The sequence below is a fragment of the Lissotriton vulgaris genome, chromosome 12, assembly GCF_964263255.1.
Source record: "Lissotriton vulgaris chromosome 12, aLisVul1.2, whole genome shotgun sequence".
Classification (NCBI taxonomy): Eukaryota; Metazoa; Chordata; class Amphibia; order Caudata; family Salamandridae; genus Lissotriton; species Lissotriton vulgaris.
Genome location: NC_141700.1, coordinates 288,475,820 through 288,491,805, shown reverse-complemented (window position 1 = coordinate 288,491,805; position 15,986 = coordinate 288,475,820). Strand labels below are relative to the sequence as shown.

The 15,986-nt window shown below is 44.7% G+C and overlaps 1 protein-coding gene across 1 annotated transcript in view; it reads left to right on the top strand.

The window, feature by feature from the left end:
• Positions 1-10,105: 10,105 nt before the first annotated feature.
• LOC147673983 (fatty acyl-CoA hydrolase precursor, medium chain-like) overlaps positions 10,106-15,986 on the top strand; it is a 419,415-nt gene continuing 413,534 nt past the window's right edge. The window contains exons 1-2 of the mRNA XM_086945068.1: positions 10,106-10,336; positions 11,417-11,599. Of these exons, the coding sequence (XP_086801194.1) occupies positions 11,494-11,599 (106 nt within the window). The 5' untranslated portion in view covers positions 10,106-10,336; positions 11,417-11,493. The remainder of the gene's footprint in view (positions 10,337-11,416; positions 11,600-15,986) is intronic.

Here is a 15,986-nt window from a genome sequence, read left to right as displayed (position 1 = left end):
GGTAGTAGAATGAATCAAAAGCAAAGAAACTGTCTCTTAGTTTTCTTGACACGAGAACTCACAGATACATTTTGGGATTCAGGTTTAATATCGGTTGAATTATCTAGATGGGGATTTTCATTCTTGAAACATAATCCATATCTTCATATCATAGCTTAGACCCACTTTTTTACAATTGTTTAAAAAAATCATGATGAATATCAGACATCCAGTCTAATGTTAGCTGGAAAATGCATAAACTCTTTATCACATGACCTCACATAGATTATGCAGAGCTTCCCCTCTTATGCACACTTGCATCACTATGACAGACTGCAGTCTGCAGATTCCAGGGACAATTTATGTTGTACATATGGGGCTCATTTAACAATTGCTTACAACACCCATCCAAACTCCGACACAATCTCTGCTTGAGGGACAACTTTTAGCACGCAGAATAAGTGAAACTGGGAGCATAATAGAGTGTCCAGGCATTTATACAGGCAATCCAAAAAGATGTTGGGGCATATTACCAAGCAATAGCGATAATTATTGCTATTGCTTGGTTAGAGACAAAAATATACAGCTGAGCTGCGGCGATTTTTACCGCAAATAAACCTTGGTATTACCAAGGTTTATCGCAAATCCGATAAAAATCGGCCGCAATGCATGAATATCGCTGAAAAGTCAGCGATATTCATGCATTACCGAGCTAATGTTCTTAGCCATGTTATCCACCTCCCATTGGATATCCACCTCCCATTGGATAACATGGCTAAGAACTGCTCAGGGCAGGTGTTAGCTTTTGGAGATATTCGCGCTTAGCGCGAATATCTCCAAAAGTAGGTAATAGGAGATAGCGATGTTAGCGACTGTTTTCAGTCGCTAACATCTTGGCACGCCCACTTTGCATCTCATTAGTGATAAATATCACTGACATGCAAAGTGGGGCCCAGGATGGTCGCTATCTCCTACTAGCTGTCGCTAACTGGTGTTAGCGGCAGCTAGGTAATAGGGAGATAATTTTATCTCTGCTTTCTTGGCTTTTAAAGCCAAAAAAGCAGAGATAAACCCCCTTGATAATATGCCCCATATATCCCATGAGTTAATGTTGCCACCAAATGAGATTAGAAAAGAATAAGCAATGGATTGCCATAATAGCTGCACATCTTTCAGGGGACGTATGCAAATGAAAGAGCGATTGCCTTTTATTTCATTGTGCTCTGATTGGATGTATGCCAAGCCGTTCTGTCAATGTAGATGACCAGGCTGGTATATGCTGGAACTAGCTCTTCTCTAGGACCTCAATTATGAACCATAGATACCATAGATACATAGGTAAAAGCAAATTGATGAACTCTTTGTTTTCTTAAGGTCAGCCTGCAGGTTATTAGCTTATTATATTTGCATTTACTCATTCAGAGAAAAAAAACTGTTTTATCCCAGGCCAGTTTAGTTTGTGTACAACATGATTTCCATGTTCATTCTCCAGTTTCAGAGTAAAACAATTGATTTTACTCCCTACCTGTTTCATGTCACATGAAAAAAGCTCAAATTGAAAAGTGGCAGCACACAGCTCAGTTTACCCTGTTTGTCTTGGTTTACTTACATACTTGATGCCTGTGAACACACACTAACTCTGTCCTCTATTACTTTTTATTAAAATTGTAGATCTTAGACAATAGAATCTCCTTGTGAGAAAGGTCCTTCCACTGTAAAGCTCATTTTACGTGACAAAGGCTGAAGAAATGTCTAAAGAACCTGGCATATAATAGCAGAGGGGAGAAACAAGAATGAGCCGTTCAGTGACTAACGTTATCGGTCACCACACCCAGTCGGTGATATGAGGGTGAAGACAATGGGGAATGGAGGAATGTGCAAAAGAAAAAGGGGGAAGGTGTGAATAGTGTGGACAATTCACAGGTTGACCTTCTGGCAAGCAACAGCAGCACCTTTTGAGACGAGTTTGTAGGATTAGACAAGAGACATGCTATTCTGTAAGCATTATTTGATGAGGCAAGTCAACAAATTCTCACATCGGTTTTGGATTAAAGTCCTTCAACTTTCATTAGTTTTCAGTTTAGAGAGCATAAAGCCAGTAGGCACTTCTCATTGCAAACTGCAGTCGGTGGTGGTGTTGTTTGGGGAAGGCCATCGAGTTGTACTTAGGAAATATTACTGACATGAAAGCAATTATGATGCTCTCCATTATGGCATAGGCAATAGCAAAACAAATACCAATAGATAATCAATATGGATTGTCATTTCTCCTGGTGACAAACGTCTAGCAGGAAAGTGATCACAGGAAACATTACTTTTTAAAATACAACCCTATTTTCTTTAAAGGAAACTGTCTGAATTTAAAGAAAGGTTTCTTTATTGAGAGACAATAACAGACATTCTGGGGGGTATATGTACAAGCCCCAATCACCACGGGAACGTCACTTTTTTGCCTTATTTACAAGGCAGCGCTAAGCCACTTAATGTGGCATTACGCTGTCTTGCAAATAAGGCTCCCTTCATGCTTTGCTTAGCGTGAAAGGGGAGGGCAATGGGTGCTGCTGTTTAAATTCCATCGCAACACCCATTGATTCTGACACTGCCTCCTATTTACGAAGGAGGTGTAAATATGAAGCAGCGCCAAAATTAAGACCAGGGCAAACCTGGTCTTACCCTGGCGCAATGAGGAGACATTTTTAATTTCTTCTAGTTTTTGCTGTTTTCAGGTGTGCTGCATTGTGCAGCACACATGAAAACAGCAAAGGCCAATGATTATTAATGGACACGAAGGTCCCCCTTCCTGCACGTAAACAAGCATTTTAAAAAAAATGCTGTTTTGCAACTTCTTTAAGTGCAGCATTAACCCCTTCCATGCTGCTGTCGGCCACTGGCCAATGGCAGCACTACGTCGCTGGTGCTGCCGTCGGCCAATGGCCGACGCGGCCCCGTCCATTTTTTGAAACTACAGCGAAACTAGCGGAAGCAGCCACGGGTTAAGCAGCACACATAGAAGTTACCAAGCAGCCTTTAAAGATTTTTTATGTGCAGGAAGGTTGACCTTCCTGTACATAACCATTCTTCTACTGAACGCAGACACCCTTGCCCTATGGAGCAAGGCTGCCTGCATTCACGCTAGGCTGATAAACTTCGCACCAGCGCAGGGGGAAACGCAGGCCTGCACCATATTCTTGTAAATATGGTGCAGCCCTGCATTTCAGAAGTGGTGGAGCTTGTTGTTAAGCCAAGGAGGCTAATGACATGCTCCATCACTTCTTTGTACATATGCCCCTTGGTGTCCTGACCCCAGTAGGCCACCATCTCTGTGATTGCTTCCAATCAGAGTGAATTGCAATTTGAGACGTACCTCATGAATATTAATTAAGTAGGTCAGATTACAACATATTCCGATCCTTTTTTTTGCAAACTAAGAAAGTCTTAGATAGGTTGGTTCACAAACAGAATTTATAGGTGCAAAAATACTAGGTTCAAATTGTGACCTGTATTTTCAACCAGTAAGTCTGTACATCAGTCCCTACTTTCTGTGCATTTCCTAAAAGTGGTGAAAGATACAGAAAGTAGAAGAGACAATTTTCACAAAGTCTAGTGAGAGTGAAGAAAAATATAAAAATGTAGGTTACCAAAGACATTTAAGGACATTCATTGAATAAAGACCAGTGCATTATATGCTCTCAATAAAAGGGAGCACAAAAACCCACTCCAAATTCAGAAGAACTTGGATCATTAACTATATATTTAACATACAGTAAATGTTGACTGCGTCAAAAACTTGGACTCAATCCAACAGACCCCGGTAGTGGATGGGTTCCGCCAAGTCCATCGTCTGGCAGTAAAATCTAGGTCCGGCCGCCCTGCAGGTGGCTTACTGACATTATTATCTACAAAACTAGTGAAAAATGTACTCCAGCTCACTGTAACATGCAAATGGCTGCTTTGTTGTAGAATAACCCTAATTGCTGCTGGTAATAAGAAAGAAAATGTGTTGATTTCAAATGTTTATAGGCAATGGGGCGCTCAGGAGGAATATGGTGTCGAAATGGGATATTTTAAGAATGATTTAGATTTATTGTGTGAAAATTACGATTCAGATTTGATTCTGTTGGTAGGAGATTTTAACCATAAACTTAACCCAAAGCGGCAAGATCTCATGTATTTAGAAATTTTGGAGTCCTATGATATAATTCAAGCAAAGTTTCCTGAAAGTCTCTGTTCAATGCATGATGCAAGTTTGGGAAATTACCTAGTGACTAAATGTCTTTTTTGCTTGAACGGTAGGTTTCCCCAAGATTGCCCGGCAAATAAAACTTGCAAACAAGGGACACAAAATTGCCCCATAGATTATGTTTTCATGCCAGCATGGAACTTCAACTTAATAAAGGGCTTCAGGGTTAACCCTATAGAAGGCAGTGATAACAATATTCTAGAATTGGAGCTGCTATATTTCCATCAGATTGCCTGTGAGAAAGTAATCATACAACAGATGGATTACCCAAGGCGTATTTCAACACGGTTAACCGAAAAATATATAGAAAAGTTAACCAGGCTCCAACCCAACATCATTCTAGGAAGTGTAGATGGACTAAACCTGGCCTGGTACATTGAAAAAATAAATCAAGTGGTACAAAGTATAAAGGTTTAACTAAGAATAGATGTAAAGGCCACCAAGAGTAAACAAAATACACAGGTTCAGCAAGTCAGCTGGTTTAATATAGACTGTTTAAACAAAAAAAGAGAATTAAGGAGAGAACAGCGTAGCTTGCGTAAAAAATTTGATAAGACTAGGGCAGAAAATCTTGACAAATTAAAAAAAGAATACACCACCCTTCTTTATAGTACTAAAAGAGCCCATAAGGACACCTGCTAGGGGAAATTGCTGGAGGCTGTCGAATCCAAGAACATATGACTGTTCTGGAAGTTAGTACAATCAGTAACAGATTCCTCAGTTGCTTCAATGAATTGTGTGGTAGAAGAGGGTGCCTGGGAGGATTATCGGAAGGAATTGTATTCTTCGGGGAGAGAAATTGAAGAGGAAGTATTAGCGGACTGGAGTGGTCTGGTAGTTGATCTAAAACCAGACTTTTCAGTAGAAAATGTTCTTACTACGATAAAGACCATAAACTTAGCAAGAGCTGCTGGCCCGGATAACTTGCCAGCTTTGATAATAAAGTCAAGGACATCATGGTGGGCTGAATTTTTCTCTCTAATGTTCACAGTAATCCTAGAAACAGGGACGATCCCGATTAACTGGAAGTGTGCGATAATTAGGCTGATCCATAAAAAAGGGGCTGTCTACGCACCCAGGAATTGTAGACTAATTAACCTACTTGATATTGGTGAAAAGATATTTGCTAAAATAATATTAGGTAGGTTAAAGACTTGGGCTGAAGAGGGATCAATTATCCCAGTTGAACAAGGCGGATTTAAAGAAGGCCATTCCACAATAGATCATTGTTTTGCCCTATGGGCCCTGGCCCGGAAATCGATAGAGCAAAATGGGAAGTTGCATTGTTGCTTTGTCGAATTTTGGGCAGCATTTGACTCAGTGGACCGTAATAGACTCTGGGAAGACATGATAAAAAACAGAATCCCGGATGGTTTATTGATGATCCTAAAAGAGTTACATAGTGGGAATTGGGCCCAGGTTATCAGAGACATGCAGGGGTCACTAACTCATAAGATCACTGTAGGGAATGGACTTAGACAGGGGTGCGTTCTGGCACCCCTGTTATTTTCAATTTTCTTGGCAGATCTTCCTGCGGCATTAGAAGTTGAAAGAAGCGCAAGCCCAAGAATGAGTGGTCACAAAGTGACTTATCTCCTATACGCTGATGATCTAGTGATTCTTGATAAAACAGAAATAGGACTCCAAAGGAAAATAAATGTCTTCAAACATTACTGTGATAGAAAAATATTGACTGTAAGTATGGAGAAAACCAAGGTTCTATGTTTTGGGAAGAGTCGGAAGAATTTAATTGGTTTTTAGGCCACGACAAACTGGAGGCAGTTAAAGAATATAGATACTTAGGCCTCTGGTTTGATAGCGCGCTAAAATGGCGCACCCACTTGGAGGCACAAAAAGCAAAAGCTTTTTTGTCTATATGTGGGCTAAAAAAGTTTAACAAAGAATACGGCGACATGTCACACAGACCAATGTTAAAGGCATTTGAAGCAATGATCCCCCCGCAAATATTGTATGGGGCAGAGGTTTTATACCTGAGTGGTAAATATGAGTGGGATCAGGAAGAAGGAAACATTTATAAAATATTAATGTCTTTACCTAGCTGTACAATGGTTCAAGCAATCAGAATGGAACTAGGGTTAACTTCTTGGAGTGTGCAGTCCCAAATGGCCCTGTTAAGATTTTGGAAGCGTCAGGACCCAGGAGTTGTACAGAAGGTCTCACAATGGTGTAGAGAGGAGATTCAAACAAGTAGCCTTAGTTGGGCAAAGGATGTGAGAAGAACCCTCGAGAAAGTAGCAGGGAGCCCTTATGTGAGACTCTCCCAGCACTCCTTGGTGGCTGATTTTACAAAGAGAACACTTAGGGAACAAGGTCAGTCTTTTTCAAGGGCCCATGACCTTGACTATATGTTAGTGAAAAAAATCGGTCCAGTGGTTAAAGGACTCATGGGAAAATGAAGTTTGGTTCCGGTATTTGGATATAATGCCCAACCAAGGGTTAAGATATGAAATTTTAAGGACCCGAGTTGGTATTAACCCTTGGAAGATAGACTGAAAAATAAAGACTGCTTTGATTGGCCCAGATGGCAACTGTAATTGTGGGCTAGGTCTAAGAAATGACATGTTGCACATATTGCTTGATTGCACATTTGTCTTTGCCATACGGAAATTGTTTTTACGCCCAATATTCTTATCACATAAGATAAATTTGCGTGCCCAAGCAGTTTGTTTACTTACAGATATGCCCTCGTTGGAAATCGCAATAGGATTGGGACAATTCCTGAAGGCCATAAAAGAATTAGTAAGGGAGAAACTGTAGAAGGGGCATTGATTTTAAATGTTTTTAGGACTCCCACAAATGTGAATTTTTCTTCTTCTACTTTTAGGAATTTAGAGATTTCTTTAAATTGTGTATAATGAATTGTATGTCTTTGAGGGTGTTACCTTCTTTTAATATGTATAATATTTTAATTATTTATTATGCAGTAGAATTGAGATTGTTTACACTATTTGATCCTGATCGTGTTTTGTGCTGTTTAAAAGGCTATGGTCTAAATAAACAAAGTTTCTCTCTCAACAGTCAGTGTATCACCAATGACACCATTCTCCACAGCTTGACTGTGTGCATGAGATTCCTCGTCCATCAGATCACGCAGTCCAATATAAATCTTGACAGATGCAATTTGGAAGAAGAAAGGGTCAGCCACTCAAGACACACTGCAAAAGATGGGCAGACTTCTCAGTAGGTTTCATTGCTAGAAAAGGGCCTTCGAGAATGCAGAGAGGGGGCAAATGGGTCCCTATATCCTTATAGCCCCACTATGCTAAGATGCACAAGTGGGATTGGCAGCCTTGCAAGGGCAGATGTCCAATAGAGATACTAGGCTATAAGCCAAGATATGTACAATATGGCCACTCACCAGGAAGATAACCCCCGGAAGAATTCTGCTGCCCTATGTTTTGTGACTTCCTTCACCAAAGACAGCAAGTTGTTTGACAGGTGATAAAAAGTGTCATGTGGCAACAGGGATAATAAACTGCAGTAGATCCCTCTATTTCTGTCTGTGCAAAACCTTTGCTACCTATTAGTGAGCATAAGTGACCTTACTTGTGAGACAGGGCAGAGATGGTTCCAAGGAGAAATCACCCTTAATATCATTAATCATGGAGAACTGACCAAGCTGGGTGGCAGGGACATCTAACAAAGCTAACCTGGTGGCAGTTAAGTATAAGATCCATAGAGATATGCTAGTAAAAAGAGCTGCCAAGAGTAGGATTGTTTGTCCTGTGACAGAGTAAAATAGATTGTGATTCATTTTGAAAGCACCACCACACCCGGCCCACTATTAACCTCTGAGCAATTCCTATAATTTTTCACTGTAATAGGCAAATGGTAAACTGGTATGGCCTCCTTGACTAACATTTTTTCAAAAGAAAATGAACAGGCTGCCTAACTGACTAGCTCAATACAAATAACAATGTAAAACTGTTACAAGATGTCATCATGTTATACATAGCTGCTACCTGGGGGTGATCTGGGAAGTGTACAAAATAATATTCAAAGATGGCAGCCCACCACTTTTAGTTTTGCCAACGCTTGCTACACAATTTTGCAAACATTAGCAAGGCATTGGCAGCCCTAAGGTGAGGCAGGGACTTGAGATAAAGGTGGAGGGCAGAAAAGTTGGGATGGGTTTGAAAGTTTCGAAGAATGCAGAGAGGTGGAGGAGAGAGCATGGGATAGAGGGAGACACTGAGCATTAGTAATGTTCGGTGATTTTGGAGGGAGGGGTTTAGGGTGCCAGAGAGCATGAGATATAGAGGAGGTGGGGGCATTGCAAGGATGACTGGCAGCAGCAGCTCCTCTGTATGGTGGAGAAGTGTTGCCCCGCCTATTGCGAGTGCACCAGGCACACACATTAACCCCTTGTGTCGGGCAGCCCCCGGCCATCCGATGTCACAGTGGGCATTTGTGGAGGACGGCTGGGGGCCGTCCGAACACCACCCACTCAATAAATCACCAGCACCGAGGCAGATTTCGCACTGCGGTCAAGGTGTTAAGGAAATGGTAATAAATATAATTTTATTAATGTGTCCAAGGCTGGTGCTGTTACAGTGTGAGGACAGGAGGCGGGCCTGATTAGTGCCATTGCACTATAACTTTCACTCCTGCCTTTGCTCAAGTCAGATTAGCTGGCTGTATAGAGTTGACCAATCAAATATGTGCACTTGAGAGCCTGCAATCCCAGAGCTGAGAAACAGTCGCATGACCCTAGCCTCAAAATGAGCGCAAGGTTAGCCTGTTCCAACCAATCAGCTCCGGCATTGGTTGGTTTGATGTTGTACAAGGGAAGAAGTTTCTCCTTTTCTGCCCTAGTTCGAGGAGAGCGGTAGGCCACCAGGACGAAGGAGTTTTTATTCAGAGCCTGTGTGCCACCATATATGGTGAGAGTGTGGGCATCGCGCCCCACTATAATGTACCGAGCACTGCTGGCCTCTTCTGAAGTGAGTTCCTGATCCCCAAGAGGTGCCTCCCCAGCTCCTGGCCCCTTGGCTACAATCAGGTGAGCTCCTCCTGTGAAAGAATGTGAAATCCTGAAGTTTTGGGCTGTTGGTGACAGTGACTGTGAACTGGCCCTTTCCTGCCAAGAAGCTGCAGCTGGCGACAATTGCCAACATAAAGTTTCGGTGAACCTGACTCTTCGTGCTAAAGCAGTCACCAGCAATGACCAGTAGCACGATATATGCACTTAGCTCTACAGAGAAAACCCGTGGTTACCACCAACACAAATCTAGAGTAAAAATCATATGTGATGCTCGACAGGATCTTCAAGCTATAGCGATGACCATACGTGACACCAGGCCTGTTCTTCACGCTACAGCAAAGATCATCTGCAACGCTCTCCCTGCTCTTTGCGGCCTCCTCCCCCACAAACGGAACTCTTTTTGCCCAACTTTGAGAAGGTTAGTTTTCAGCTAAACTAACCGCGTCCCTGTATCTGGCCTGCATCTGCCAGCCTGAACTTGTGACTTTCCCCGATCTAGCTTGACCAGGTGACCGCTAATGGCGATTTGTGCTTTTAGGCTCATTAGCTACCTAAGAATTTAAACTATAATATCTCTGCTTTTGTCATTCTGGCTTCTTTTTATTTATTAAAATGTACTCTATTTTTCTAAAATGGTTTGAGATTTTTCTTGTGTCATGTTTTTACTACACTACTGTTTGTGTGCTAAATAAATACTTGAACTTTGCCTCTGAAGCCTGACAGCTTTGTGCCTAGCTAGCAGAGGGTTAAGCAGAGGCAGAGGTTAATTTAATGACTTTTGTGGTTCACCCTGGCCAGATTGTGGTTGTTGCCTGAGTGGTGCTACCACCCCCCTCAACCAATAAGCTGATTTCTTACAGTAATGAAAATGCATTCCCTGAGCAGTTCCGAGATACACTTCTATGTCATAAAACGCGCAAATAAATGAATAACTGTCAAACTGCCGGGAGCACTTTGTGGATCAAAGTTCATGAAGGTGGATGCGAGTTCGTTCAGATTGAACAATACCAAACGTGGCCAGGAGGGGAAGTAGAAATACTACTTGAAAGAGGTCTGGAAAGTAAGCACAAACCGCACCTTCCTCATAGTGAAGCTGCAGAGGAAATGAGACGGTATAGTACACTGCTGTGTCCTTCTGTGCTAAATTTCAAAATATGGTTTTAGGTTTTTTTTAAATCTAAAAACAGGAATGTATTTTTGTTTATAAGTTTGCTCCTGTTTATACGGTGCTGGCGTATAACTTATTTAAAGTGCATTTCAAAAGTTGAAGCAATGTTTTTTACTGTGACTTTGCCTGTCCAGACGGGGTTCGGAGCTCTTGTGATCCCACTATACATGTGAGCTGCGCCTGCACAAATTAAAGTGAATTTAAAAGAGGGCGTGTGAGTTGGGAGTAATCCGGGGGAATGCTATTATTCAAATGTGAGTTGAAATTGTGCTAGACTCATTCGTAACAGGTTTACCAACAAAAAACGCTTGCCTGGAATGATTACATGTTGCTCATTACTGCCAGGAAGACGCTGTTGAAAACGCCCGCCCTTTAGCCTCCAGTGTACTACCACAAAGACGCCGGTTTTGATTTTACCCCCATTTATCAAAGGCATACATTACAGGCAGTGCAGAGGACGTTCTCTGGACGCAGAACTGAAATTGTTAGACCAGTATAACGACAGTCACATTTTGGCCGTTATTTCATAGTGGCTATGATGACAAAGTACTATATGGCAATGCATAAGCTAAAGGGGATTACTTTCATGCACAGCTCATGTGTTTCCATGTCATCTCTGGCCCCTTCTGACAGCCCTTGTCTGGTTTTTTTGTAGCCCATAGCGCTTTACCTACACTTGTAAAATAAAGGGACACTGTTGCAACGTTCTGTTGGATAAAAAGCCATATGTATCCTATAGTTTTGATAGATGTGTTGTCAGGAGTTAATTTGGAGATCAGGTGGCAGTGAATTGCAATGGACACCGATAACGTGCTCCCAGTTGCAATTAAAAGCGATATAAGTTAACCTTCGTATATAGCGTATATAATATATCTTTCACGTGGAGGTGGTATGAAGTTAGATTTGTCATTGCAAAGTGTGTGCATGAGACATTGTAACTTCGTTTTGATTTAATCTGGAGTGAATACGAAGTTAGAAGTAAAATTGGTGTATGACTTTGACCGTGTTCTGTTTTTACTTTCAGTTTTTAGTAGCTGCAGAAGGACAGCAGGTTGATTTGGATGAATCAATTCCGACACATATAGCTCACTGAAGAAACACATGTTGGCCACTTCACTGAAAAACATGGACATACATCTCAAAGGAACCCTCCTCCTGTATATGTGCCTTACTTTTCATGTCTGTTCGACAACTCTCGCTGCTGAAGGTAAGATCTCATTAGCATATTTATTCTGCAGAGCACACTTATGAAAGTAAAACATGAGGCAGGATGCAATGTAGGTATGCATAAAGTTAGTTGATCAGGTTCTTTAATACTTTTGGGGTGGTGACTGATCTGTACTTTTCAAAAACATGGTATAAGCAAATTCTTTATTATTTTTTGCATCTCAATTTCTGTATTGTGTATCCAGGGGACAAGATACGGTTGTCACCCTGTTAAAAAATATATTCAAAATAGTTAAGTTATAAAGGACAGTGCATAGTAGATCAATGTTTTCAAACAATATGGTTTAAAAATATAACAACTAAATGACTAGTTAAACTATTCAAATTCTACATTTTCAGTTTTTGTCACATGCAGCCATAAATCACTAGTACATATCATATCACACGTCCGAGACACTGAACCACCTACAATTAGATCTTGGAGTCTTATATTCCATTGTTGGGAGACCTTACTGCATAGCGCTTGCTGGGACGCGCTCACCTCTGGCTGGACACTGAGAGGAGGACTTTGCAATCAGCTCGCCGCACCCGCTCCGCGGGTGCCGCTTCGCCGACAAGTGAGGAGGAGTGGGAGACCAACACCACCAGAGGGCTGCAGGGCTGCGAGCGTATCAGGGACTCCAAATCCCAGGAGTCCCTGAGAGACCGCTGACCACTTCCGGTCCGCTCTCCCTGCCGGCCCGCCCACCGCCCACCTGAGGGTTTGTTAAAGCCCCACCAGCGGATCTATCAACTGGGAGACCTTACTGCATAGCGCTTGCTGGGACGCGCTCACCTCTGGCTGGACACTGAGAGGAGGACTTTGCAATCAGCTCGCCGACAAGTGAGGAGGAGTGGGAGACCAACACCACCAGAGGGCTGCAGGGCTGCGAGCGTATCAGGGACTCCAAATCCCAGGAGTCCCTGAGAGACCGCTGACCACTTCCGGTCCGCTCTCTCTGCCGGCCCGCCCACCGCCCACCTGAGGATTTGTTAAAGCCCCACCAGCGGATCTATCAACTGGGAGACCTTACTGCATAGCGCTTGCTGGGACGCGCTCACCTCTGGCTGGACACTGAGAGGAGGACTTTGCAATCAGCTCGCCGCACCCGCTCCGCGGGTGCCGCTTCGCCGACAAGTGAGGAGGAGTGGGAGACCAACACCACCAGAGGGCTGCAGGGCTGCGAGCGTATCAGGGACTCCAAATCCCAGGAGTCCCTGAGAGACCGCTGACCACTTCCGGTCCGCTCTCCCTGCCGGCCCGCCCACCGCCCACCTGAGGGTTTGTTAAAGCCCCACCAGCGGATCTATCAACTTGGAGACCTTACTGCATAGCGCTTGCTGGGACGCGCTCACCTCTGGCTGGACACTGAGAGGAGGACTTTGCAATCAGCTCGCCGCACCCGCTCCGCGGGTGCCGCTTCGCCGACAAGTGAGGAGGAGTGGGAGACCAACACCACCAGAGGGCTGCAGGGCTGCGAGCGTATCAGGGACTCCAAATCCCAGGAGTCCCTGAGAGACCGCTGACCACTTCCGGTCCGCTCTCCCTGCCGGCCCGCCCACCGCCCACTTGAGGGTTTGTTAAAGCCCCACCAGCGGATCTATCAACTGGGAGACCTTACTGCATAGCGCTTGCTGGGACGCGCTCACCTCTGGCTGGACACTGAGAGGAGGACTTTGCAATCAGCTCGCCGCACCCGCTTCGCGGGTGCCGCTTCGCCGACAAGTGAGGAGGAGTGGGAGACCAACACCACCAGAGGGCTGCAGGGCTGCGAGCGTATCAGGGACTCCAAATCCCAGGAGTCCCTGAGAGACCGCTGACCACTTCCGGTCCGCTCTCCCTGCCGGCCCGCCCACTGCCCTCAGACCCTGCTATATCTGGGGCCACTCCTCCCGCAGCGCGGGACGCAGCCCGGCGCGAAGACCGGGCTAAGAGCGGGCCGTTTGAGGCCGTTCGAGGACGGCAGCGGACGGCCCTGGCCCACCCCCTTGGCTACTCTTACCCCGCCTGTTGATCTACCATTGTGTTAAGCTAAGGCCAGCTTAATAGAGGCAATATATTTAGCAGGGTGTGTGAGGGCCCCAACTTTATCGTAAGCATTATGAGTACTAGGATGACACGTAGCAAGGCCGCCAAAGGTGGTTCACAAGTGAGTGGTCCTATGGATGACTTCATCACTCGCACTAATATAGCTATTGATGAAGAAATATCCAAACTCCAAACTCGGGTATCCTTAGAACTGGCAGCCGCACGTAGGTTGTCCGAAGTAATGGCCCATTCGAAAAAATCATCCCTAGGCCATATAGCCTCTGCTGTCACCCCTGCTCGCCCTGTTCGCCCAGATAACATCATTATTCAGGCTGATTTACATCATCCCCCGATTACTCCCTCTCTCACTCCGCCCTCAGAGCAAACACGCACTTTAGAAGAGCTAAGTTTCCCTGTACTTCCCCATACTCAGTCCCCTACCCCTAACTTTCCTGCCCAAGTAATTCTAACTACTTCCTGTGCTACTGGCGCGCACTCCAAAAGAAAACGCCAATCACGCTCAGCCTACTCCCGCAAAAAGGCTAAAGTGGCAGTTTCCCAACATCTTACAATGGCTAATACTCAGGCATGTACTGTCTTACCTGAGGGTCCCTTAAGACCACAGCCAGTATGCCACAAAATGGGAGATGGCCTAGCTACCATCACCCCAGAGGTTGAGGGGTCGCAGGCGCAGGATCAGGGACAAAATGAGAAGGAATTCATAGACCAAGTCTGGGAAACACTAAAAAAACTTCTCTCGCCACTCGACTTAAGATTGTCTAGGATAGAAAACAATCTACTCGAGATGGAGAAGAGCATTATTGCTCTGGCCACTCTTGGCCTGAGAAATCTTGAAAACCAGGGCGTGTCCTTATCCGAATCACAATTGCCAGCTCCTGCTGTACAAGCTGAGCAGCACCCCGCTCCAGTACCTGCTGCTGCAAGGCCTGTTCCCAAGCCGAGGACGGTGGCTGTGGATCAAATTTCCACGACCGCTAAACCTCAGGCTTCCAAATCGCAGGCTCCTGCACGGAATCCTAAGCCGCAAAAAACAAACCCAAATCTGGTACCACCTACTAGACCCCACCCTATTGAAACCCAGGGCCCTCGCCCAAAAGAAAATTTTAGAGGAGGCTATATAGATCTTCCTCCAGAGGCCAACGAATATGTAGTTGTGTTGACAGGTGTCCCTGTCCTCGGCACTGACCAATACGAAAACCATTGGTCTTTGAAAAACAATCCAATGCACTGGCTCAACGTTAATAGACCAGCTCCTAATGGCAAGAGAAGCCGGGTAATGATGGTCCGTAGAATACCCTGGGTGGGCCCAACAAAGAAATCTAAGCAAGGGGACTGCGTAGTTGTAACTTTTGATGACCCACATACGGCACGCCATATCTGTTCTTGGCCAACTAGCGAAGAATCCCTTGTCATCCCGAGGCCGCTATCCTACTTTTACCCTCCACGCCAAGTACATACCCAAGCGGACAACCGGTCCTTGGTGCAGCACCATCCATGGAACATCCATCCTACGAGGCCAATGGACACCCTTTTACATTGGAATGGCCTTTCAACCTATAACAGATTTGGAGGCCTGGAGGAGGTCGATTGACTTTTTGCGCCCCCCGCTTCCCCACAACTAGAAAAAGCTTTGTCTCCCATGGACACAGAATTATCTGGAAATCAAACTTACAGCCCACAAAATAACGATGGCGGGCTCCTGATTCGTACGCCACGTGTCTTGGATCTGACTAAAACGGCTACTCCAGACTGTATAAGGATGGAATTATGGCCAGACAGCCACTGCCTGACCCCACCTCCTCCCGCTCAATCCAATCTAATGGAGATCAAACTGCCAGACAGTGCTGCCCCCACTGTACTATATCGGACTAAGATCCCCCCAATACCAACTATTCCGGATGAAGAAAACTCTTCCTTACCCACTCACGTTCCTAAAATCTCTCCACCCGGTGATTCCTCACTGAAGATCTTAAGCTGGAATGTGGCTGGCCTCGAACGAAACCTTGACAATCCGGGATGGAACACCTTCCTGGCACCCTACGACATTTGTTTGCTACAGGAAACATGGTGCCAGGAACCTAGACATAGAGTGGGTTTCTCGACCTTCCACGTCCCGGCTGTTCATCAACAAGGTTCCAAAGGACGCCCGTCCGGCGGTCTCCTTATTTGGATTAATATAGCTCTAGACCTCAGCGTTCTCCAAAGAACTACTGAATCTCCTGACCTCCAATGGCTAACACTCCACCACAAAGGGGGAAGGAAGCTAGAACTGTTTAACATCTATTTAAGGGACAGCAGGAACGGAGGATCTTTAACCTTACTAGGCCTAAGCAACAAC